This window comes from Schistocerca americana, chromosome 2 (assembly GCF_021461395.2).
Source record: "Schistocerca americana isolate TAMUIC-IGC-003095 chromosome 2, iqSchAmer2.1, whole genome shotgun sequence".
Lineage (NCBI taxonomy): Eukaryota > Metazoa > Arthropoda > Insecta > Orthoptera > Acrididae > Schistocerca > Schistocerca americana.
The window spans coordinates 838,358,957-838,386,456 of record NC_060120.1 but is presented as its reverse complement, the minus strand read 5'-3'; the positions used below and the strand labels follow the sequence as shown (position 1 = coordinate 838,386,456).

At 41.3% G+C, this 27,500-nt stretch overlaps 1 protein-coding gene across 1 annotated transcript in view; it reads right to left on the bottom strand.

The window, feature by feature from the left end:
- LOC124595559 (myosin-VIIa) overlaps positions 1-27,500 on the bottom strand; it is a 132,104-nt gene that overhangs the window by 93,843 nt on the left and 10,761 nt on the right. The window contains exon 2 of the mRNA XM_047134340.1: positions 21,956-22,069. Coding sequence (XP_046990296.1) covers positions 21,956-22,069 — 114 coding nt within the window. The remainder of the gene's footprint in view (positions 1-21,955; positions 22,070-27,500) is intronic.

Below are 27,500 nucleotides of genomic sequence, written 5' to 3'. Positions count from 1 at the left end.
CGAAGTAAGCTACGTCTCAAATTACTGTATGTGAACCACGAAGAGATGGGAAGAGATGAAGAGCAGTACAGAACAGGTGTTCTGAAAATTTAATGGACGTCACATACCACATAAATACTGTGTGACCAGGCTCCAGTACCGCCTCTGTTTACCAGGGACGGACACACTCACGGAACGATTATTTCGTTGGTGGACGCCATTTGGACATCGGAAAAATCTTAACTTGAAGTTGAAACACTAAGTGCAATAAAATTTAATATGGGATCTTGTGAAAATTTTAATGAAATTCTAAATCATAACCTACAATTAATCGCAAAATGTTAGTCATGTTATAAATACGAATTTAAAAATAAGTGAACATGTTAGTAGCTTACGTTTCATTTATAATTTCAGCGCAACCGAGACCTTCAGTCCCCAACACCCACAAAATGTCTCGCATTGAGTTTTTATAGCATTGCCGCTTTAGCGTGGTATAAGGTGTCAGGCAAATCCAACACCTTCCATGAAAACCCTGACATGATAAGCAAATCCAGTAGTATGTCACATAGCTCCGAATAAATCGTGACGTTAAATTCACCAAAGTAATGCGAGTAACGAGTGAGCAAATGGAATACCACAGACTAACACAAGAATGCCTAAATGCATGTCATACCTTCCCACCGTGAGACAGACGCAGTTCCGAGGGGAGAAACGAGAACAGAAGCCGAGAGCAGAACTGTGTTAAGCTGGAAGGCCCTACGATAAGGGACGGACGGACACCCACGTCGCCAGCTAACCGCTAGGACCACACCACCCGCAAGTTTTAGCGTGAGACTTTTTCGATTCTCTGTTACGTCAAGACCCCCCCCCCCCCCCCCCCAGCGAATGTTAAAAGCTAGAGCCCTTCAGAAGAACAGTATAGATCTTACGATAACACAAAAAGGGCTACACCACCCGCAAGTTTTAGCGTGAGACTTTTTCGCGTCTCTGTTACGTTAGGACCACCCCCCAGCCCATGTTAAAAGATAGAGCCCTCCAAAAGAACAGTATAGATCTTACGATAACGCTAAAAGGACCACACCAGCTGCAAGTTTTAGCGTGAGACTTTTCGCGTCTCTGTTACATTGCAAACTTTAAAAACATTGCCTCACCACGAAAAGTATAACGTTTCTCATTGGGTAGACAGAATTTTTGTAGGCGGAGCTTAAGGTTAACATTGAGACCCTGATTGGTCAGATGAAAACACAGCCAGATAGTTTTTTTTAAACCAACTTCGGTAAATTGTAGTAAGGAGAAGTTAGAAGGGGAGTTGCTTCGGAGACGGCGAGGTGAGCGGAGCTGCGCTGCCCGCCGCCCCCTGACGAACACCGACAAGGTAATGAACGCATGCGATGCCGCATTTTTGAGTACATAAGGCTTCACTCAGAACCGCAGAAGTCTCATCTGTTACATCCCCTTTTTGCATAATACTAGTGTCGATCATCAATTAAAGTTCATGGTGTTCACATTTGCCACTTGAAGTAAAAATCTGAAACGCGATGATTTTTCTGTTATATAGTTATTGAGAAGCCACATCAGCCACTGTAATTTATGACAAGTTAGATAAGTAATTAAAAAGATAATTGAGGGTCACTGTAGACCATTTTGATAGTTTTCTCTTTTGTGAAACTTAATTTAAACCTAGATTATAGATGTGATATGGCATAGGTCATCCTTCGATCCATTGTAGAACTTGGAAACCCATTCAGGGAATATTCGTTCACATTTTTGTTGACCGCAGTTGGTTTTTACCATCCAGTATTAAAACATTCCCTTTTATCAATAGTGCAATTTATAAACGATGTTTTGTGAGTAGAATAAAATTTCTAATGGTAAACTTAACTGCTTTTTCGACGTTATTTTACCAGCTAACTAAAAATAGGAAAGCCTTGAACCCCTTCCACTAAATTTAGTTAGTATTAAGATTCTTTTACAGGGAGTGCAGTGGAGCTGACGCTGAAATCATTAAGTATTTGGCTATATCATCGCTAGTCTCACTGAACTCTTCTGAATTCCACATGTCATGTGTGGTCTGGCGTCTCCTTACCAGCAACAGGTCCCAGGTTCAAACTAGTCAATTCCCTTAAAAAAACACGCTCAGAGCGTCGTTGCGCGAGTGTTTAGGGAGACACGATATAGAACAAACAGGCACCACGCAGAATGTTAGAGTGGGACCCGTACCAAGGAGGACTAACACGGGATATTGAACGCATACAAAGAAAGGCAGCACGAAAGGTCACAGGTTTGTTTGCCCACAAGAAGAGCGCCACGGAGGTGGTTGAAAAAATGAACTGGCATAAATTTGAACACCGAAGTCAATTATTCTGCGAAAGCCTAGTCACAAAAACCCCCTACCTAGCTCTCCCGTTGGGATCACGAAGACAAGATTGGCTAGTTACAGCGCGCACAGTAGCATTTAAGCGACCTTTATTCACGCCTTCCACACGTGAATGGGACGGGAAGCAGCCCAATAACTGGTGCAGCGGTAAGTACCCTCCCCCACTATTTTCAGAGCACGGACATAGACGTGCCAACTTTTGCTAATACCGGACTAGAGAGCCTATAATCTACACTGATCGCCATAAAAAGTGTTACACCCAGTGGGACAAGTAGGATTGCAATCATTGTTGGCAGGCAGGCAGGTAGAAGGTACCATGCACACGAAATGATTACACTTTCAAGTTTGAAGGACCAACATGTACTGCGTTACATCGTCGCGAAACGTATGTGTTAGTATGTCGTGCCCGCATGGTTGTGAATAGAAGCGTTCAGAGGTCGCGGCATGGGAGTTGTACAAGCCTCGGACGTACAGTCCGTTAACCCTACGATGCCCAAGCTTTTTGTTCTAACTTGGATGCCTAAGGGGGGGGGGGGGCGTTCGGCGAGCCCACAGGTATTAAATAAGTTTACTGACGAAAATTACAAGTTTCAAAATGGTTTATGTATTTTAACTAAGGCATCGGTTTATAAATGGTTTTACTTGTTATAAGTATTGTATTGAGTGAATAAAAAATTGACATATTACAATACAAAATACAGATGTGTTCATATACAATAGACTTCTCTGAGTCCTCAACTTCAAGGCAAGAGACACACTTCACAATTTTTTTCTGAATGTGTGTTACACACATGTTTATGACACTGTCCACACTACTGTTTTGGTTTACTTAGATTGTTGTAGTTCTGCTTCTTTGTTTTAGCTGCTCTTACACAAATATGGCACCGACATTTCCCTGCAGGAGGCTGACGTGCTTCTGTTGTCACTCCTTTGATTTTCTTTTGTAGAATAGTCTCCATTGATTGAACAATTTGGTTAGATAATCCTCTTGTATTGGCACTTCTTTCTTCTACCTGCAATTTCACTAGTTCCATCCCAGCTTGCAGAAGATAGCGCTTCCGTTTGTTGTGTGTCTTTTCATTCCATCTTGGATGTTGCTGGATGAATATGGTGGTTGCATTGATAGCACAAATGTCGATGAGAGAGTAAAATACAGATAGAGGCCATCTCTTTGTTTCCCTCTTGCAGGTGTACATACGCGCCATTTGATCAATGGTATAAATTCCACATTTAGTGGAATTATAATATGCATTTATCTCGGTTTTATTCTTCTCTCCTCCGACAGTGACTTTATCTTGGTGCATTGTAAGTTTTTACTTGGTTTCGTGTTTGCTGTGTAGGACACCAAAGTTACTGGAGCCCTACATGTTGAGAACTGCACTAACTCACTGCAATTTATAAGATAAATAACAGCTGGCTGACATAAACAATCACTTCCTCTGAAAGTAAACCGATTGTTGTGAATATCAAGAATATCAATCAACAAGAAACTAACTTGCATTGTTGTAGAGGTGAGAAATACGAAATCCTACTAAGGGAAATTTTCTATAGCATAGAAGTCTAAGGGGGGGGGGGGGGCTATGTTGGACCCATAATAAATTCAAAGCAGGAATTTTCTATAAAATATATTGACACTAACATTTCATAAAATAGCCAACAAACAATAACTCAAAGGGAATATGTAGTATGAAAGTTACTTGGGCAAAAGCAGGGGACATAAAAAAATTGTGGGTTCAACGAACCCCCCCCCCCCCCTCCCCTTAGGCGTCCTAGGGTTCAAGAACATCGTGGTCGGGTTAATCAGTAAAAAAATGTATTTGACAACAAACCAAAACCTATACATACATCATCTATGAACAAAAGAAAAATAAATAATACGTCCAATCACATGGAGCGCGTATAACTGCTTGGCATCTCCGGGGCATCATTGCAACCAACTGCTTGGCATCTCCGGGGCATCCTTGCAACCAAGTTTTCCGCGTATCAAAATGATCTGGAGTCTGCATTCCTCAACAGACATTCCCACATCTCACTCCTCATTGAACGTGTTCACGCCGCCATCAAGACGAAGAGTGGACATGAGGGTTTGAAAATACACACTCAAAATCTGGTACTGGAAAGACTGAAAACGATAGAATTCTAGACAACAAACTTTCGTGAATGAATACACGATTTAATCAGGTGTAACGTCAGATGACAGTAAGAAAACTGTCCGATCATTCCAAAATTTCTTTCTATGTCCATCTACCTTTCTTAGTCCATTACTGTTGATTGTAATCATATATTAGCTAGTATCCCTGCCCTCCCCACTACTCGCCGCCCCCCCCCCCCCCCGCGCTCGCTCAACCATCATTAACTGTAGCGCCTACCGCACAACTAAATTGTAGGTTGCAAAAGAATTTTCTTGAGCACTTATTTTTTGAAATGATGAAAGATATTTAGTTCATGTGGGTATTTTATAAAGCGTTTGCTTGTATGTGTGTGTGTGTTTGTTTGTGTGTGTAAGCGCATATGCCCGTCTATTGTTGATGAAGGCATTAACGGCCAAGCCGGCCGTGGTGGCCATGCGGTTCGAATCCTGCCTCGGGCATGGATGTGTGTGGTGTCCTTAGGTTAGTTAGGTTTAAGTAGTTCTAAGTTCCAGGGGACTGATGACCTCAGATGTTAAGTCCCATAGTGCTCAGAGCCATTTGAACCATTAACGGCCAAAAGCTATAATTGTGAAAGTCTTGTTGTGCCTATCTGTGACTTAGCATCTCTTCTCATAATATTGTTACACTCCATCCTGGATTTTTCATAAATTGTTAGACAATAGACATTACAACACCCAATACAAAGAACAATTCTTCCATCTACTATCAAAAGAAACATAGAAACAGGTATACTTGGAATTAACAACTGAAAAGTCATTCATTGTTTTCTCAGTTGTATTCGTGTGTCTCTTCAAAACATGTTTCTCTAAGAAACTGACAAAAATTAAACTATCAAAAGGAGGCAACAAACAGTGGATAACATAGGGCATAAAAGACAGAACCAAAACAGTGAAACACCTACATGTTTGATTTCATTGTGAAAGCATTTTTAAAGCTAAATCTTTGAAAATTGGTGTCTGGCTTCACTGTTAGAGATATAAAAATATGTGTTGCACCGTTTTTGGAAATTCAATCCCTAAGGGGAGGAATAGCATCAGACTGATTCACTGACTCATCATCGCCCAGCCCAAATCGCTAAGGATAGAAACTTGAAGTTTAGAGAGGGTGTGGATCTTATACGAGGGGGGTCAAAAAGTTTGTAGCTTAACAAATAAAGAATGACAGAAATTTCATAATACCAACTTGTTTTTCAGTGGAACAACCGTGTACACTTATACACTTGTGGGCACACTCAGATAACTTCTGAAAACTACTCAAATAAAAGGTCTTCAATTTCGATTCCCACCAAGCTTTCATAGGATCAGTCATTGCACTGTTATTATCAAATCGTCATCCTTTGAGATCTTTTCTTAGATTTGAGGAAAGAAAAAAGTCTAATGGAACCAAATCTGGAGAATCTGGTAGAAGAGGTAACAAACAATTCGAACCCGCAGTCACGCAGTTTCCAATGTTGCGAGGGCTTTGTGCTCCAGTGCGTTGCCCTGATGCAAAAGAAGTCCGCGTGCCTATTTTCCACGCCTTCTTTTCTTTATTCTTCTCTCACACGGTGCAGGAGAGTGCAGTAGTATGATGCATTGATAGTTATGCTCTTTTGTAAGTAATCCACCATAATTACCCCTTCTGCACCCCATCACCATACCGGCTGATTTTTGCACTCGGAATTTTTTTGGGGTAAGGAGAGACGGATGTTTCCATTGTTGTGACTGTTGTTTTGTCTCAGGATGAAAATGATGAACCCCCTTTTCATCCATTGTCACATACCTTGCAAGAAAGCTGTCTTTATCCGTTTCAAATTGGCGGACGATTTCTTCACAACACTACATACGCTCCCGACTCTGATCTGCATTCAAGTCTTTCACAATACACCGAGATAAAACTTTCTGCCCTCCCAAAACATCCACAACAATGTCATGAGCACACCCATGGAGATTCCAAATGTGGTTTCAATGTGCTGCAACATTGTTTGATGATCCTGCAAAATTGTATCGTGAACTGCAGTCACTATTTCATCTGTGGCAACGGATTTATTTAGATAGGCAAACGTAAGAAACGTTAATCTTTCTGTGGAATTATGAACATGGTTTACTTAGTTATGTTCCACAGAGTTGCAGCAACGAGTTATGTTTGAAATAGAACATTATTTTTTTTATAGTGTAGCTGATAAATTTAATCCAAATGTGTTTAGATAATTTTAAACACTGCCGACCACGGCGTGTCAAACTACAAACGTGCAGCGTGTGCGGGCCACGGGCGGGCCAAGGACCAGCATGTCATTCGGATTTGCTCGGTCATTATCGGAAGTATACGGAACAGCGCGACGTTCCATTTAGCATTGCGGTGCTGCATTTTTCGGTTGGCACAACTCTTAAGTTGGGCAGAATCGTGGTGTTAGCGCTGTTTACCGTTCGCTATTTGTTCGTAATATTAAGGCCGTTCATAGGTCTAGTGCCTGTTTGCACAGAAAGAGGCAATCTAGCGATCTATCTTTGCAGTCCTTTTAAATGAACTGGAATGACTGAAGAGAGGGACGAGAATTGTCAATTCGCGTGAGCGACAGGTACTGCACATCTGCTAGGAAACGACGTCACAATACCTTGGAGCAAGAATTTAAAGATTCAGTTGACAATGAAAGAACAAAAAATCACAACGATCGACAGACGCGATAAATTGTTCTGTACCTCAAAAAAGCACTCTCTACTGAATTTGCCGGCCTGGAGTGCGTGCAGAAATTGGTGGTACTTATAGTAAAACTTCTGGAGTCGCGCGCATTTCTCCATTGTCAGCTGCAGTAGTTCTCATTGGAACTGAACGAAGAACGTGGAGACTGTACCGTAAAGTACGTTGGTTAAGTCAAGGGGCATGCCTGGAATGATTTTTCGATTTAAAATTCGCTGTTGTTGAATTCATGAAGGAAAAACGAGTGCTGGAAAGTAAATTAGAACATTCGGAATGGAGTGCAGACTTCGCATTTTAAATGTACTTGACTGCACATGGCCGGCTGCTGTGGCCGAGCGGTTCTAGGCGCTTCATTCCGGAACCGCGCTGCTACTGCGGTCGCAGGTTCGAATCCTGCCTCGGGCATGGATTTGTGTGATGTCGTTAAGTTGGTGAGGTTTAAGTAGTTCTAAGTCTAGGGGACTGATGACCTCAGATGTTAAGTCCCAGAGTATTTAGAACCATTTGACTGCACATGGATCACAGTAAGACATCGCAAGTTAACTTTTGTGATTTGATGGGGATGCATTTAAAAAGAAAATCAATTTGTAGAAGGTACACATTCTGACAAAGACAGTCCAGTTCCTTAAGCCCACTGGCGTTACAAAAAACGTGAGGTTTGGAGAACTCATTGTGGCCTTGAAAGAACTACAAGGATAGTCCTGTAAAGCTTTTGAGGACACTGTAAATCGTACATTTGTTTCCGAGATGTTTTCTAGACCGTTTGCCGTTTCAGTTGAATGGGGCCTTGTGCATGCGCAGACGCAATTGACTGACCTGCAAGGTCCAGTTTTAACGACAAATCTTTTTACGTTACAACTGTCCAGGAAATCGACACTGCTTTCCTCTGGTAGAGTTTCCAAGTCTCAATAACGAGGCTTCAAAAGTGCTGCAGTATTTCGATCGACATATTTGTGTGAAAGACATTTTTTCGATTATGAGACTAAATAACTCACGATTACGTGCAACTTGACCGCGAAACTATGTGTCTGACCGTATGCCGATAGTTTGTGCCAGATAAAAATTATATTATGTCTTCAAGGCGCCAAAAATAATTAAATAATACTGAAAATTTGCATTATTTGTGGCCTATGTTGTTGAGAAATGTGAAATATAAAACCACTTAGTCTGCAGTGCGATTGTACTCTTATTCAAATACGGCGCGTTCGCAGTTTTCCCTCTTCCCCCACCTCGCGCTAAGACAGCGCGGCTTGGCGGTGGAGGAAACGTGAGGCGAGGCTCAGCGCTTTGCAACTCACGTCCAGGTTCGGCCCGTGAGTAGCAATCTTGGCCGCCCCTGATTTTAAATCCTGACTTTTCATGCTTTCCGTACGGATCTGCTGCAGGTACACTTCTCGGGTTTTCTGTCAGATAATACTGTGCATGTTGTTGTTGTGGTCTTCAGTCCTCAGACTGGTTTGATGCAGTTCTCCATGCTACTCTATCCTGTGCAAGCTTCTTCATCTCCCAGTACCTACTGCAGCCTACATCCTTCTGAATCTGCTTAGTGTATTCATCTCTTGGTCTCCCTCTACGATTTTTACCCTCCACGCTGCCCTCAATACTAAATTGGTGATCCCTCGATGTCTCAGAACATGTCCTACAAACCGATCCCTTATTCTAGTCAAGTTGTGCCACAAGCTCCTCTTCTCCCCAATTCTATTCAATACCTCCTCATTAGTTATGTGATCTACCCATCTCATCTTCAGCATTCTTCTGTAGCACCACATTTCGAAAGCTTCTATTCTCTTCTTGTCTAAACTACACTGTGCATATCCCACAATCGATGCAACTGTTCGATGTCTCTGGTGGTGGTTCAAAATGGCTCTAAGCACTATGAGACTTTGACATCCGCGGTCATCAGTCCCCTAGACTTAGAACTACTTAAACCTAATTAACCTAAGGACATCACACACAACCATGCCCGAGGCAGGATTGGAACCTGCGACCGTAGCAGCTGCGTGGTTCCGGACTGAAGCGCCCAGAACCGCTCGGTCACTGTGGCCGGCTCAGGTGGTGGTAGTCGCTGCTGCAAGACGCTAGTAAAGGTCCCCATAAGCGATCAAACATTTTGCCAAACTTAACTATGCATGCCAAACATTTGACCGTGTACGGCGCAGTTTGACATGTTAGTCAAGGTTAGATCCTGTTTGATGTTCTACGAGGGCGGCACGTACAACTCGGCTATGCCGCCCATGTCAACACCTGATGCATGCGCTGTAGGATGCCAGTACATTTCGCATGCGCGAGATTCGGCATAAATACTGCGACTGCACCTGGGCTCTTCAGTAGTTGTGTACTCACCTGATGATGGCCGGACGTCTCTGGGCCGAAATATCGTGGGAGAATGTCGACGGGATCCGACTGCATACCCGGAAATTATTAGAAGAAGAAATACGACGGGAAAATTTCAGAAGTCACACCTGTTTGATGTGTTTGCGAGAAATTTTGATTGACGGAAAGTTTGACGAGATGGCGAACGTTGTTCGTGTAGACGTTTCGCCGCATATGTTCAGTGAAATATTGTTTTATTACGATTTATTTCACTGTTTCGTGAGTTTCCACTACTATGAAAACTACGATTAAGTATAAAAACAAAATAACACTGACAATTACCAAAATAGTAGAGGTGCCACTACTTTACCAGCCCTGTGTTACGCATGAAGAGGTTATGAACAAAATCAATATTTTACGCATACGGTGACATACACCCGGACTGAAACGAAATAGAAGACATCGAAGTCCTCCGGTTTCTCTATGGACAATGCGGGCTATGTGCTCCCACGTTACGGTATTTTAATGACCTGTAGTTGGATGACCAAGGAGAGGAGAATAAATTTTCGCAAACCTGTGTCTTCTTTTTCGAAGTGAGGATGAGGTAACGCTAAACAAGTTGTTAAACATTTCAACGCCCATCCTCAGAAAGTTGATGTAATCATCAGGTTCTGAGTGAAACATTTCCATTAACAGTTATATGACTCTCATTTTAAACCTTTCCCGGGACGTGCATCTTGTTTTCTTCTTCTTTAAACACAGTGCCAGAGGCAGTGTTAGAAACGCTTTATCTGCATTTGTAGCCATTCCCACTAGTGCTAAAATACAGCATACACGAACAGTGTCTGCTTCGAAAGTAAGGTTAAATTAACAAGCTTCCTTAGGCCGGTATTACACTATCAAATTTCTTTGTCAAAGATTTGATCAAAGATGTGAGCCAATATTCCGTCAAATCTATTTGACAAAGATCTTTGACGTAGCGCTACAAGGGGAATTACACTGTCATCAAATTTTTCGTCAAAGTTCAAGATGGCTGACAACTTGTTATTAACCGCAGCAGTTCTACGTACTCCAATTGCATTGTGTGCACATGCGGAAAAGAAGTGGGGGGAAAAAATGGAACCATACATACGAGGTTGACAGTCTTAAAAGTCCTGGGATTACAACTTGATAATAAATTCAGTTGGGAGGAGCACACCACAGAACTGCAGAAACGCCTTAACAAATCTGTATTTGCAATTCGAGTGTTAGCAGACATAGGCAACATAAAAATGAAAAAGCTTGCATACTTTCATTCCATAATGTCATATGGGATAATATTTTGGGGTAAATCTTGAAGTCAAACAAAAGTTTTCAAGGTCCAAAAGCGGGTAATACGTATTATTTGTGGAGTAAATTCACGGACCTCTTGCAGAAACCTCTTCAAAGAACTGGGTATGCTAACTACTGCCTCTCAGTATATTTACTTCTTAATAAAATTTGTCGTAAATAATATATCTCTTTTTCCAACAAACAACTCAGTTCATACATACAATACCAGGAACAAAAATGATCTGCACAAGGACTTAAAAGCACTTACTTTAGTTCAAAAAGGGGTCCACTACTCAGGAACACTCATCTTCAATAATTTGCCAGGAAACATAAAAAATTTAGTTAGAAATAAAGATCAGTTTATCAGTTTAAAAGGAGCCTGAAAGACTTACTACTGGCCAACTCCTTCTACTCCATTGGCGAAATTTTTAATAGAAAGAAATGATGTACTGGATTTATTCATACTATTAGTATTTTTATTTTAGCTTAAAAAAAATCGACATGTTCCACATCCACGAGGATCTCCTCAGCATGGATCTATGGAACGAAAAACTAATATAATCTGGGTGAAGCCGTGGGTTTTACGACGACACGATAAAAGCATTCAACAAAACTTGTTACGTGAGCTTACAGTGGAAGACGTCAAGTCGTATATCAATTACTTAAGAATGGATGAGCATACATTTCTGTATTTGCTCAATGAAGTGTGTCCTCATATCACAAAGCACAATTGTCACTTAAGAACTGCTACATCTTCAGAAGACAGGCTCATTATAACACTCCGATTCCTTGCTACAGGAGAGGGTTATGTTAGGTTAGGTTAGGTCAGGTTAGGTCTCCAATCTTCTTAATCTATTTTTGTATTCAGGGTGCCTCACATTGTAAAGCGCCTCATCAGCTTCAGACATCTCTATTAATTCTGTAGTTGTCGGCACACACCAATTGTATTTACCGGCAATGGTTATAAAAACACTACAGACGACAGAACGCTGCAGCGATGCTAGCGCTCCGCGTGGTAACATATCGCATTGCAGTGAACAGAAGACAAGCGATTTCTTTGATCAAATATACGCCCTCGGCCTAGATTTGATGAAATATTGGACGACATTTGTCAAAGATCCCTATTACACTATCAAATATCTTTGACAAAGATATCGGACAAAGATATTGGACAAAGAAATTTGATAGTGTAATACCGGCCTTAGTACATGTAAGAGCTTGTTTGACACATCAGGCGCTAGATAAGAGCGTACTTGAAGGCAAGTTTGTCCTGATAGGAGGGACTTAATATGTTTTAAAAAGTTTCATTGTCCATTCGAAGAAAGTTGATGCAATCATCGGGTTCTGAGAATAACATTTCCTTTAGCATATTTTCATGGGTAAGTTTCTCATTTTACGCCATTTCGTGAACGAAAGTCCTGTTTTCTTCTTCTTCAAACACAAAGTCGATGCCAGGACTGTTTCGTCTGCGTGTGACCGCTCCCACTACTCTCAAAAATACACATGCACACGAATAGCGTCTGCTTTAAAGTGAAACAAAACTGACAAACATTGTTTGAATGTGTACCGGCTTGCTTGGCACATCCATGGCTGGATAAGAGCGATTTTGTCGAACACGTTTGATCGTTTACGGGGACCTTAACGATAATCGCCCTGCGGCGTCTGCACTTCCAGCCAGGAGCAGGAAATAACGCTTGAGCGAGAAGCAGCTCGTAGTCCTTCCGCGCGTGCGCTGTGGGCAGTGACTGTGCTGCCTGACGCTCCTGTGTTTAAAAGCTGAAATAAATCTTGGCAGTGCGCTGCTTCGAGTTGTGAATCGTAAGTTCTTGTTTCTCCTGTTTTAATTTAATGACAGCTTGTGCTGGATCCCAAGCGGCGCTTAACTGCAAACCTGCATCCTGTTGAAGAGACTGTCCGCCGTACGGATATCGAAAAGATTGTCCGACGTACGGATATGTACAACCTGAAAAATACATTCCCAGAATGATGACGCTGAGGGTAAATCTTTAGTCATGCGATACCCCGTGTTCAGGTAATGCTCTGCTACCGCTGATTTACCGACATGTCGAATCGTGCAATAACGTTGTATTGTACACCATCGCCAAAGAAGCCTGAGCAAAGCTGTAAGTAGGCTGTTTAGGTTTTTATGTTAGTAACGTCACATAGCGCTCTGTATGAAAATCACTGGCTGTGCTGTGTGCAGTCTGTGGCTGGTTGGCATTGTTGGAATATTCTATTGTAGTGTTGGGCAGTTGGATATGAACAGTGCGTACAGTGTTGCCAATTTAGCGACTTTGTCGGTAGAAATGGCGACTTTTGCCTTCGTCTTAGCGACAAAAAAAAACTTTTTAGCGACAAAAATTATTTAGCGACTTATCTGGCGACTTTTGGAGTACTGACGACTTTTGAAGTACAAATCAAAACTATTTTGGGCGAGTATTTTCATTAACAAAACTAAGATTTTAACTATAGATTGGGTACTACACTTAGTTCTAGATTTACTAAGTTAAATTAAGTCCTTAGCAGATCATGTAGCATTGTTCAGCATTTAGTAAACCTGAATGTGGGAATTGCCTACAGAGTAAGAAAATCTTGACTATAGAACAATTCATTATTCATTACCCACTAGCCTGTTATCGTCGTTAGCGTATCGATCTATAATTCCACTTTTGAACTCCCTTAATTTTTCGAATTGACAAACAACACGTAATATTAAGTATAATAAAGTACATTTCTGTCCAGCAACCTCTAATTTTTCGAAATGTTAACTCGCAGTCAAATTATTACCACATGCACAGTGGTAACGCAAGAACAATTCGGTGGGGTTATCTCAGACATTATTACGCTTTAAACAACGAACAATAGGACTGATATCGAGTTACCGAGTGAGTAGATTGTTTCATGACCTCTAGTTCGCCTGAGTTTTAATGTATTTTCAGTGATTATAAATTGGTGAAACTTATGTTGTGGTGGCTTACATAATGGATTTACCGCAGAGGAAGAAGCATTACGCTCAAAAATATCGGGATGCGTGGGAAGCAGAACCTGAATTCAATGGGTGGCTGAAACCAGTCATTGAAGACTTATCCAAGGCAAGATGTCAAGTATGTGCAACAGAGTTTTATGCTACATTGTGTGATTTAAAAAAACACAAACCACCTTACCTGTGAAAATTGTTCCGAAAACTACAGTTAGAATAGCAAGCAGAGCGGAAGGGGCCCTTTCTTTATTTATTGCTGAACATTGTTCTATTTTAGCTGTAGATCATTTAGGAATACTGTGCAAGAAGGTGTTTTCCGGTGATGAGGGCGCTAAAAACATGCAATTACATAGTACAAAGTGCACTAACATTATAACTGAAGTTTTGGCTCCATATTTTACACAATCGTCGGTTGAAGATATAGGTAACCAAAAATACAGTGTACTTTGATGAATCCACAGACGTGTCAATATCTAAAATGCTAGGTATCGTTATACGGTACTATAGTGTAAACAACCAAACCATTAGATCAGCATTTCTCAAACTCGCTGTAGTAGAAACTGCAGATGCAAGAAATCTGGCTGCTGTTCTTGTGAATTCTTTGAAAAATCTCAAACTTCCAATCGCCAATATGGTAGGAATTGGCACAGATAATGCTTCTGCAGTGGTTGGAATAAGCAATGGGCTTTTCGAACAACTCAAGAGAGTATGGTTTGAAGCATTTGGTATTGATCCGTTGCATTTGTCACTCTCTTCAGCTTGCAGTTTCGCACGCCTCAGTGAATACCATACCTAGAAACAGAGTTTCTTGTACGGGAAACCTACAATTCGTTCTCCATTTCATCCAAAAGACAAGAGGAATATAAAAACGTTTATGAGACGGAAAACAGCCACTAAAAATTTTGAAGGTCTGTGCAACACGTTGGCTTTCAATTGAACCAGCAATATGAAGAATTCTGGAGCAGTGGGAAGCAATAATGCTACATTTTTCACTTGGTCAGGTTCAAGACAATTGTTACACTGCCGATCTTTTGTACAAGATGTATTGTGACGACTCAAATCATCATGTTTTACCTTAAACATGCTTTAAAAGACGTACAAATAGCAATACAAGCTTTTGAAGGAGAAGACAATGACCCCACTAAATTACTAGATACACTTATATTTCTCATGCAGTCACTCGGACTAAACATAATTTTTCCAACTGTTGATTTGTTGACAACACCAGTTCCAAGCGAATGTATGTACGCAAATCCGAACCTTGGCTTTATGTTTGAACAGAAATTGCCTGAGTCAAGTTTGTCTGAAGAAAATAAAGTTTATTTGAAGAAGAGATGCATTCAGTTTAGTCTGAAACTCATAAAAGAAATCCAACAAAGACTGCCGAGTAACGTTATGATCCTGAAAAAAATGTCAATGCTGAATGTTGAAGAAACACTAAAAGTGAATAAGAATAGTGCTGTAGCGGATGTAGCCAAAGAATTGGGTTTTAGTGGCGATTTCATAGACGGTGTGCTGCAAGAATGGCATAATATCAACTTAATTAGGTGGGATAACACTACTAACACTGTTCGATTTTGGAGTGAGGTTTTGCAGTATAAAAATGCCGCAGGGGAGAATCCTTTTTCTTTGATTTCACTGCTAGCAATGACTGTTCTATGTCTACCGCATTCAAATGCAGAAGTGGAAAGAATATTCAGTTCTATGAACATTATAAAAACTAAACAAAGTAACAGATATCGCTAAAGACAATTAATGCTTTGATCATATTGAGAGACCAGCTGAAGAAACAAAATAAAGATTGCGCATCTTTTGACATACCGTCAGACGTATTGGAGCTTACTGGAACGAACAAAAGTTGCTCTTTTGCGATAAAACCAGTCGAACTGCAACATCATCTTTTGGGCGACGTTCAACCCTCTACAACTACAGTTGTCAGAGCATGAAACAGAAGAGTTATTCGATCTTCTGAGTGACGACGATGAATAGCTCACATACCGGTATGTATATATTTTGTAACCTAATTTGAGTTCTTGCTTTCTTTTGTTACAAATATAGTTGTAAATTTATAGTATATTTGACTACTGTGATTGAAACAACAATTTATGTGTTTGCGTCAATTATGGTTCAAATGGCTCTGAGCACTATGGGACTTAACATCTATGGTCATTAGTCCCCTAGAACTTAGAACTACTTAAACCTAACTAACCTAAGGACAGCACACAACACCCAGCCATCACGAGGCAGAGAAAATCCCTGATCCCGCCGGGAATCGAACCCGGGAGCTTCAATTATGATAACATGTTTAATTAAACGTTAGCGCATTTTATATATATGTTGTTGCAAGCGATGCGTCATTTAATTAAGACAACATAGCAATTACGTATGAGACAATTTTTATTAATATTTTATTACCCCCGCCCCCTCCACTGGCCTATTGCACCATTTCACAGTACGAAATTTTCAGTACACCCCTAGTAAAATCAGTTTTAGCGACTTTCTAGCGACTTTTGATATTGAATCTAGCGACTCGGGTTTTTAAGAGTTGGCAACACTGAGTGCGTAGCGTTGCGCAGTTGGAGGTGAGCCGCCAGCAGTGGTGGATGTGGGGGGTGAGATGGCGGAGTTTTGAGAGCGGATGATCTGGACGTGTCCATCAGAGACAGTAAATTTGTAAGACTGGATGTCATGAACTGATATATATATTATGACTTTTGAACACTATTAAGGTAAATACATTGTTTGTTCTCTATCAATATCTTCCATTTGCTAACTATGCCTATCAGTAGTTAGTGCCTTCAGTAGTTTGAATCTTTTATTTAGCTGGCAGTATTGGCGTTCGCTGTAGTTCAGTAGTTCGAGTAACGAAGATTTTTGTGAGGTAAGTGATTCATGAAAGGTATAGGTTATTGTTAGTCAGGGCCATTCTTTTGTAGGGATTTTTGAAAGTTAGATTGCGTTGCGCTAAAAATATTGTGTGTCAGTTTAGTGTTGATCAGACTAAGTAAAGAGAGTAATGTCTGAGTACGTTCAGTTTTGCTCACTGTTTGAAAATCAAATAACGTAGAGGTTTATCAGCACAGCAATTCATTAATTTTTCTAAGGGGACGTTTCATAAAGCTGATACCGTTAGCGGAATATTGCTTGATCATGGGGCATCGCATGTTTTATGAGAAGACTGAAGTTTTACCCTCAGTGTCATCGTTCTGGGACTGTGTTTTTAATGAGGCCGTAGATATCCGTACGGCGGACGATCTTATCAATAGGATGGCAGGTTTTCAATTTAGCGCCGCCTGGAATCCAGCACCGGCTGCCATTAAACTAAAACAGGAGAAACAAGAACTTCCGATTCATGACTCGAAACGGCGCACTGTTGAGATTTAATTCAGCTTTTATACACAGGGGCGTCAGACAGCGCAGTCATAGCCCACAGCGCACGCGCGGTAGGGCTATGAGCTTCTCGCTCACGCGTTATTTCCTGCCCCTGGCTGGAAGTATGTTTAGACGCTGCAGGGCGACTATCATTAAAGTGCTGTCCAGTCTCCCGCGTGTCGGCCGGCCGCACACAGCTGTGATTCCTGCAATGCTGGAACGTGCGGACACCCTCACTCGAGGTCATCGCCGGATCACAATCAAACAATAAAAGATCTGTGTGGGAACGATTGCATAGATGATAGGGAGGTTGCTGATGCAGCAGACGTTGGCTCCGACATCGAGTCGTAGGGTAGTACAGGCCCTCCCAGTAAGGTTGCGTAAGGCGGTCGCATTGAACGGAGCTTAGGTATGATCTGCACATGGAGTGGATGGCATTCACTCAGAATATCGAGACCCTTGAGAGACCCAGCCATGAGAATACTATTCCACCTGATATGGAAGATATACGGGGTGTTCAAAAAATCTCTCCGCAGTGCCTTATGATCGTTAGCCGCGCGTGCCGTATGATTGTTCGCCTGCCTGGGTTACTTCCCTTCAAGTGCACTCTCCCAACATTCCACTGTTTCGTGTTTCGTTTATCTCAGACAGCGTCAGTAGTATCGTTGGAGTGTGTCGTTACGTGATGACTTGAACGTTTCAGTTTAGTTCCTTTGAACGTTTGTTTCGTTTTTGTCACTGTTAAAATGCTAACCATTGAAGAACGTGTGTTTTTAGACGAGCAAGTGTTCAAAGCTGGCGGTAAATACACAGCTTCAGTTCGTCCAACATTTAATTCAGTTTTCTCGGAGACAACACTCCCACATCGCGATACTGTGCGAGATTCGCCTAACAAATTTCGAAGTAGTAGTTCAGTGAGAGATGCACCGAGAAGTGGTCGTCCTAGCGTTATGTCTGAGGATAAACTACTCGATATTTCCGATAAACTGTCCATGAGTACGAATAAGTCAGTAAGAAAACTCGCCCAAGAAATGTTAGTGTCGGAACGGCCCACACAGCTGTAAGGAAAAAATTAGAACTTTTCTCATACAAAGTGACAAAAATTTTTATAAGGACTATGGGTCAAACTGCTGAGGTCATCCGACACAAACTGAAACTAACTTACTCTACGGACAACACACACTCATACCCGAGGGAGGACTCGAATCTCCGACGGGGGCAGTCGCGCGAACCGTGACAAGACGCCTGAGACAACGCGGCTACAAAGTGACAGTCGTGCAAGAACTGAAAAATACTGATCATGGCAAGAGACTGCATTATCGTCAATGGTTCAAAAATTTCGTTCAACAAAATGGAAGGGGTATTCTTAATGGAACGTTTTTCACTGAAGGGGCGTGGTTTCATTTATCCGGGTACATGAACTCGCAAAATTCTCGTATGTGGAGTACTGCAAATCCATTGTGTATTCATGAGGAACAACTTCATCCTGTGAAAATAGGAGTTTTGATTGCAATTTTTAGACGTCGGATTGTGGGTCCCATGTTTTTCAACGAAACATTAAACGCACAACGATACTGCAGTGATATTCTGTACCCATTCATAGAAGAACTTGTGGTAAGTGAAATACTGAACGGTTATTTTCAACAAGATGGTGCAACCGCGCATACAGCTCGTGTTTCAATGTCACTGCTCGCTGATGTTTTTGGTGATCGCATAATTTCACAGGGACTTTGGCCTCCACGATCGCCTGACCTAACACCACCTGAATTTTTCTTCTGAGGTGCAGCGAAAGCAACTGTCTATAAAAACCGTCCGAAATCCATCGATGAACTGAAACCTGCAATATCTACTTTCACTGCTTCTGTTACAGAAGAAATGTTACAGCTTGTGTTTGGAAACATGATTAGACGAACTGAATTGTGTATACAACGACAGGGGGGACACTTTCAACATTTAATGTGAAAATTTTTAAGTAGAAATGAATATTCAATAAATTAATAACTTAGTTAAGTCCCATAGTGCTCAAAGCCTTTAATTAATAACTTGTATTTCACTGAGTTTCATTTCGGTATATTCACTGCGGCATACGGCACGCGCGGCTAACAATCATACGGGACTGCGGAGAGACTTTTTGAACACCCCGTATGAGACGGGCGAAATACCCTCAGACTTCAAGGCGACTGTAATAATTCAGCTCTGAAGAAGGCAGGTGCAGACAGATGTGAATATTACAGGACTAGCTCGTTAACAAGTCGTGGCAGCGAAATGCTGAGAGGAATTACGTACAGAAGAACGGAAAAGTAGTAGAAGCCCAACTCGTGGAAGATTAGTACGGGTTCCGGAGAAATAAAGAAACCCGCTGTGCAATACTAACCGTACGAGTTAACTTAGAAAGGCAGACCTACGTTTATAGCATTTGTAGATTTGCAGAAAGTTTTTGACAATGTCGACTGGGCTACAACGCCCTTTAGAATTCTGTAGGTGGCAGGGACAAAACAAAGGAAGCGAAATGTTATTTAAAACTTACAAGTTGTATAGGTGAACTGGCATCTTTGGCAACTGCAATGAAAGTCTTATTAAGGCCAGATGGATTTCGCTTTATTTTAAAGCATCTTTTCCTCTTACACTTTTGCTTGTTCTGATCATGAACGGCTCGCATGCTTTACTTATTACAATAAACAATTTTTATTTTTTTCGTTACTCACGGTTTTTGTTGTTTACCCCAGTCTTTTTCGTCTTCCACGTGCATGTGCTGAGTATCTGCATTTGCACCAGCACTTGCTCTGCATTTAACATGTTTACGCTTCTGCATATTGTCCTGTCGTCATTTTTCTATTGCGGGATGCGTTCTCATTTTGTTTGTTTTCATAGTGGTGCAGCCATCTGCTATCGTTCTGTGAGCTTTTATATTTTCCGATTAGGAAGAGAGAGAGAGAGAGAGAGACTACATTTTTAATGTTTTTATTTTATTAATTTTTTTAATCTCTCTCTTTATAGACGTAAAACAGAAACACTCACAAAGCGATAGGAGACGGCTCCGCCACTAACTGAACAAACAAAACACGAACGCATCCCGCAATAGCACAACAAAACATGCAAAATGACAAGAGGAGAGTGCACAGAAGCGCAAATGTGTTAAATGCAGTGAAAGTGAAAGTTCTGTGTGCATTTGCAAATAGACAACGTATACACGTAAAAGACGAAGAAAAAAAATCCCGTGGGAAACGAGGAGGAGGAGGACGAGAAGAAGAAGAATTGTTTATAGTAATAAGTAAAGTATGCGAAATGTTAATAACCAAAACAAACAAAAGTGTAAGAGAACAAAAGAACCATATTGTTACAGCAACCACTTAAGATGCTTTAAAATAAAGCGAAACGCGTGTGGTCTTTATAAGACTTTCTTTACAGTTGCTGAAGACCTATACAACCTGTATATGTGTAACTGCGGAAAAAAGAGGCCCAAAAACAAAGAAGACAAGATGTATATTTACGGCTTGTACAGATACCAGACTGCAATTATGAAAGTCGAAGAACATGAGAGGGAAGCGGTGGAACTCTTTTAAGTTTGGCGATGACATTGTAATTCTGTCGGTGACAGCATAAGATGGATTAGAAACGTAAGACAACGGTAATGGAACGTAGTTGCATTAAAACAGGCGATGATGAGGGAATTAAATTAGGAAATGAGACACTAATATAAGTAGATGATGAGTGCTAATTGGTCAGCAAAGCGGCCGATCGTGACGAAGTAGAGGATATAAAATGCGGACTGACTGGAAGAATTAAAGCACTTCTGGAAAAGAAGAGGATTTTGTAAACATCGGATGTAAATTTAAGTGTCAGGAAGTCTTTTCTGAAGGTATTTATGTGGAGTGTGGCCTTGTATGCAATTGAAAGGTGGATGAGGAGCAATTCAGACGAAAGCAGCAGAGAAGCTTTTGAAACGTGGTGCTGTAGAAGAATGCTGAAGATTACATGGGTAGATTATGAGAAGATAATGAATCGAATTAGGGAGAAAAGAAATTTGTAGCATAACTTTACTGCCATTTTTACTGCTGGTGGGAAGTGTGTGTGTGTGGGGGGGGGGGGGGGGGGGGGGGAGGTTAAAAATTGTGCAGGGAGACCTAGGGACGAATACAATGAACCGGTTGAAAAAGATACAGGTTGCAGTCGTTATTCGGAGATGCAGAGCCTTGCGCAGAATAGACTAGTGTGAAGAACCGCATCAAACCTGTCTTCGAACTGAAGATCACCACAACAATGTATAATCAACTCACTGAAAAGAAAATGCCATAAATTCAAACTGAAGACCCAGACCTGTTGAAGAGATGTTGCATATAGGGCAGTTGAAAACTGACTGGATGGGCAAAAAAGGAAATAAACAAAAGAGAAAACTGCCGTGGAATGGTTTTGGTAAACTAATTAGTTTTTCGAAACTAGGCTTCTGACATGTATGGAACAAAAACACATTACGTATGTATTACTAAATAAAAAAAAATGAAAACTTACGATTAAACGCACCGCCGATGTCAAGATCATTAAGACGGAGCACAAACTCGCCTTGATTCAAGAAACCAAAGAAAAAAACCTACATGTGGGTGGCTAAAGAAAAAGTGTTGTGGTACAAGGCTTGCTCAAAAAAGGGATTGGAAAATAGGGCACAGCCTGGGGCATCAACATCGTACTGCACAAAGCTGCAAGTTCGACGCAATGGTGAATCACTGTGACCGGCGCTTCAACCCAAGGACAATACAGATGTACCATTTGGTTAAACGTTGAAGACAGTTTCCTTACCTTGCCATCGTCGTCCTTGACTTGTATACGTCGGCCTTCAGCAGAGATGACGCGCGCCCCAATTGCGACATCGAACTCATTGGTAGAAACAGGTTCAATCCAGATGTAATCTCCCTGTGAACAATGAAAAAGGCGATATTAGAGAATGACGAAGTAACTGTCATTATTTATAGTTTCTTTTTAGCTTTTATGCGTCTGTTATGGCCTAGAGGAATTTTGTAAGTGCTTATTATAAGACGCACTCTGTTGTGACGCACTCTGCACAGCCAGTACACCGATCAGCCCGGACATTATCAACACCTATATAATACTCGGTATGCCCTCCTGTGGCACGGATAACAGCGGCGGCGCTTCGTAGCATGGAAGCAATGAGGCCTTGGTAGGTCGCTGGAGGGAGTTGGCACCACGTGTCACTACAGGCCTTACGAGTGCCGCGGCAGTCTCAGGTGCGGAGCGAATTACTATTTCAGACTAGTTTAATAATTCTTAACTGCGCATTTAAATATATACAAGCTCTCGATAGCAAGCGCACGACAATGCTAAGACCTCTAGTGGGTACCTTTTCATTAATATACTGATTTCTCATGGGCGCTGTAGGGAGCCGACGGTTCTCGAAGTGTGGTGGACAAGGCAACTCGGAGCCCACGGGAAATACGGGCCCCACAACGAACTTGTCATGTCACACTAGTCGCCTTGTCTACCACACTTCGCAAATGTTGGCTCCGTGCAGGGCCCACGGAAATCAGCATGCCAACGAAAAAATAACCACTAAAGTTTCTAGCTTTGTCGTGTGCTATCGGGAGCTTGCATGTATTTAAATTGGCAGTTAAAAATTATTAAACTCGTCTGAAATAGCTACTCGCTCGGCGCCGGAGACGACTGCTTGCATCTTAAGACCTTTAGTGTCACGTGCTGTGACGTACGCGCCACGGGCTGTCTTTCTCGTGGGTCTTGAAGCGACTAGTGTGACGTCACAGATTCGTTGCGGGGCCTGTTTTATACGGGGAACGTCACACTACATCTACATGGATACTCTGCAAATCATATTTAAGTGCCTGGCAGAGGGTTCATCGAACCACCTTCACTATTATTCCAATCTCGTATAGCGCGCGGAAAGAATGAACACCTGTATCTTTCCGTACGAGCTCTGATTTCCCTATTTTATCGTGGTGATCGTTCCGCCCTATGTAGGTCGGTGTGAGAAGATTCCGTCGCAACGAAAAACGCCTTTCTTTTAATGATTCTCAGCCCAAATCCTGTATCACTTCTGTGACACTCTCTCCCATATTTCGCGATAATACACAACGTGCTGCCTTTCTTTGAACTAGTGAGAACGGAAGTCAGACCTAACTTATTTTGGTGTCAGGCATGGCTCTATTCAATATGTACAGTATCTGTGGAACAATATACAGTCAGAGAAAAGAAACATATGTTGATTACCGGATAAGTATAGCAGAGGTAATGTTAAAAAAATGTCCTAGGCAGACTACCAAAAGCGTGGAAAACCATTACTAGAGGGAACACGACTCCAAGCGCAGTATTGGTTCCATTTCCCAAAATATATCGTTCCGGCGCCACACCTGAAGATGCCCTCGAAGACTATAATTTCTATTAAAGTATTATTTATATGTAAAAATGTATATGTATATTTTGAAGTGCTGTTTGAAATATTTTATTACAAGAACTTATGTAAAAGAGGAACAAGAACTGCATTAGTGTTGACGTCTACAAGAGCAGTACAACGTTAAACAAATAAATGTGTAGCTGCGTAATAGTTATCAGCATGTCGGCTTGTATTGCAATTATCTCGCGCATCACTCTGGCACACTTCACACGCGTCGTCGACAATCGCTTGGGCACGGTTTTCCCTGCAAGGGCTTAACCGGCAATTTACAGTTAGCACCGAGGTAAACTTTTAATTTCAATGTTTAAATTAAAATTCACCCCAAGTTTCTACGTTCGTGATGAAAGGGAGCCCGCCTTCATTTCGTTTTCATTACAGACGTTAATTACGTCTCTTCCTTGGTAACACTGGACTCGCATTCGGGAGGACGACGGTTCAATCCCGTCTCCAGCCATCCTGATTTAGGTTTTCCGTGATTTCCCTAAATCGTTTCAGGCAAATGCCGGGATGGTTCCTTTCAAAGGGCACGGCCGATTTCCTTCCCCATCCTTCCCTAACCCGAGCTAGCGCTCCGTCTCTAATGACCTCGTTGTCGACGGGACGTTAAACAACACTAACCTAATCTTCCTTGGTAGATTTATCTCATCTCCTGTCGCTCTTAGTTGTTACTAATATGTATACCTCGCTCGCTGTGTAATCCTCAATTTTTTGCATTGAAAAATATACATTGATTGTGAACTTTTATTTCTTCTACAACAAAATTTAAAAAAAAACGTAGGATCCTTCTACTATAATATCAGTGAGTCACAATTGGAATCGGCCAATTCATATAAAAACCTGGTTGTGACACTCTGTAGGGATATGAAATAGAACGATCACGTAGGCCTAGTCGTGGATAAAGCAGATGATAGACTTCGTTTCATTGCTAGAATATTCAGGAAATGCAACAAGATAAGTTACAAATTACTTGTGCGACCCATTCTAGAATATTGCTCGAGTGTGAGAGATCTTTGCCAAATACGACTAACAAGGTATATTGAACCTAGAGAAGGTAAGACGAATGGTCGCAGGTTAATTTGGCCCATGGGAGAGTGTCACAGAGGTGGTGAAGAAACTGAACTGGCAAACTCTTGAAGATAGACGTAAACTATGCCGAGAAAGCTACTTACAAAGTTTCAACAACCAGCTTTAAGTGATGACTAAGTATATATTACAACCCAACACGTATCGCCCACATAGGGACGATGAGGACAAGATTAGATTAAGTAGAGCACGCAAAGAGGCATTTAAACAATAGTTCTTCCTGCACTCCATACATGAATGTTACGGGAAGAATCTGGAATAAGTGGTACATCGGGACGTACCCTTCGCTATGCACTCCACAGTGGTTTGCAGAGTGCCAGTGTAAATCCATCTGCTAGCCATTGTCTACAATTATCCAAAATATTAAAACTCGTCCTCTGGTTCTATGACTTAGTTGAGTTCTATCACTTTCCTTTAAGTTTTGTAGGATATAATAATTTCTGTCTACGTTATCTTCATTTGACCATCTAGGATCATATCGTATGCTTGTTCTCTATTATTCGGTGGACTTCTGATTTTGCTGTGTATTTTAGTAGATATCCTCGTTACTTGTCAATAGCTAACCATTTATAGTTTGTACTGCACCCATTATTTTTCTGATAACCCGTCATTCAAGTAGCCCATTTTGTCCACCTTACAGTTCGTTGTTAAGCACTCATATGCATATAAACATCGTTGTCTTGTGACCGTGATACAGTGTTTTAATTTTGTATTGATAAAGATGCATTTTGGTTAAACCACATATTCTTTTCATTTTACTAACTCATATATTAATTGGCCATTTTTCTATCCATTCTCTTGTATGGTTTCTCCAAGATACATGAATTTACTAACTCGTTCTGTTTTATGTATTTCTTTGTGTGTGTACTTCCGTACATTCTTATGTTTGTCAAGAATTTTAATTTTTTCCGCTGAAATCTATTGGCTATTCTTTATCTGAGAAACTGTTTGTCAGATTTTCTGAAAGTATCATTTTCAAAAAGTAGGCTATTTACTTAAGTTCCATTTGATCTCCTTCCCACAATTATGGGTTCAATTTTGTTGCTATCAGCTCCAAATTCCAGATCCTTACAACTTCCTGTGAAAGACTGCTGAACAGTAAAGATATGCTCTCTTCTTGTTTAACAACAGCTTTTATTTCAAATCACTGGGAATTTTCTCCATATTTCTTAGCTTTTCAAGAATTATGTCTGGCAGTTTCCTTTAACATGAAATTCTCTAATCATTTTGTCTGCTTTCCTTAAAATCAGTAAATGGTGCTATTATAGGTACGTCGGTTAACATTCTGTGGCGATGGGAAGTTAAAAACCTCACTTTTTCTTTCCAAAATTAATTAGTTGGGTCTATGAATGACTGTTGTTTTGTAGCCGGCAGTATCCACCCCACCTTTCCCGGCCTTCCACTTGCCGCCCGCGATGGCGTGTCAGGCCGCCCGTCTGTGTTTTGCAAGCGCTGCTCCCCTCCATACTGTTTAGTCAGCGCTTAATGCGACAGTGACTTGGGTTACGCCACGATGCCTTTGCCGTTTCCCTATTCTGTTAACGACTCGCGACGCGACGACACTCGGCAGCAAGCACAGCCATTAAAGCAGCACCTACAGACTACCTAGATCTGACCTTGTGTTCGCATGTCGCTGGTTCCGTACCTCACGTATCTCACTACCTTTGTAAAGTGATTAAAGTGACACTCCTAAAAAACGCCATACAATGACTGATTACACTCATCTACAAAACATTCTTTTCTACTTCGGCACAAATGCACTGTGGTCCTTCCTATAAGCAGACTTACTAAACACTGCTTTCCGCAATTCCTGTACCAAAGACAGCGAAGTAAATATTCCAGAATTCGAATAAAGAATAGCTGCCACATGAGTAACGTCGAAGTAGATTTCCTAGGACTGGTTAAGAAACTTAAATCACTTAATAAAAGCGAGTCTTCCGGTCCAGACTGTATACCAGTTACCCTTCAGAGTACGCTGATACAACAGCTCCATACTTAACAGTCATATACAACCGTTCGCTCGACGAAAGATCCGTACCCACAGACTGGACAGTTGCACAGATCACACCAATATTCAAGAAAGGTAGTAGGACTAATCCACTAAATTACAGGACCATATCATTAACGTCGATATGTAGGAGGATTTTGGAACATATATTGTGTTCGAACCTTAAAAATTACCTCGAAGATAACGGTCTATTGACAGACAGTCAACACGGATTTACAAAACATCGTTCTTGTGAAACACGACTAGCTCTTTACTCACACGAAGTGTTGAGAGCTACTGACAAGAGATACCAAATCGATTGCGTATTTCTAGGTTTCCAGAAGGCTTTTGACGACGTACCACACAAGCGGCTTGTAGTGAAATTGCATGCTTATGGAATATCGTCTCAGTTATGTGACTGGATTTGTGATTTCCTGTCAGAAGGGTCACACTTCGTAGTAATTGACGGAAAGTCATCGAGTAAAACAGAAGTGATTTCTGCCGTTTCCCAAAGTAGTTCTATAGGCCCTTTGCTGTTGCTTATTTATATAAACGGTTTGGGAGAGAATCTGAGCAGCCGTCTTAGATTGTTTGCAGATGACGCTGTATATTGCAAAACGATTTAGAAAAGATAGCTGTATGGTGCGAAAATTGGCAATTGACCCTAAATTGCGGAACGTGTGAAATCATCCACATGAGTGCTAAAAGGAATCCGTTAAACTTCTGTTACCCGATAAATCAGTCAAACCTAAAGGCTGTAAATTCATCTAAATACCTGGGAATTACAATTACGAACGCATAGAAAATGTGGGTAAGGGTAGCCAAAGACTGCTTAGAAAATGTAACAGATC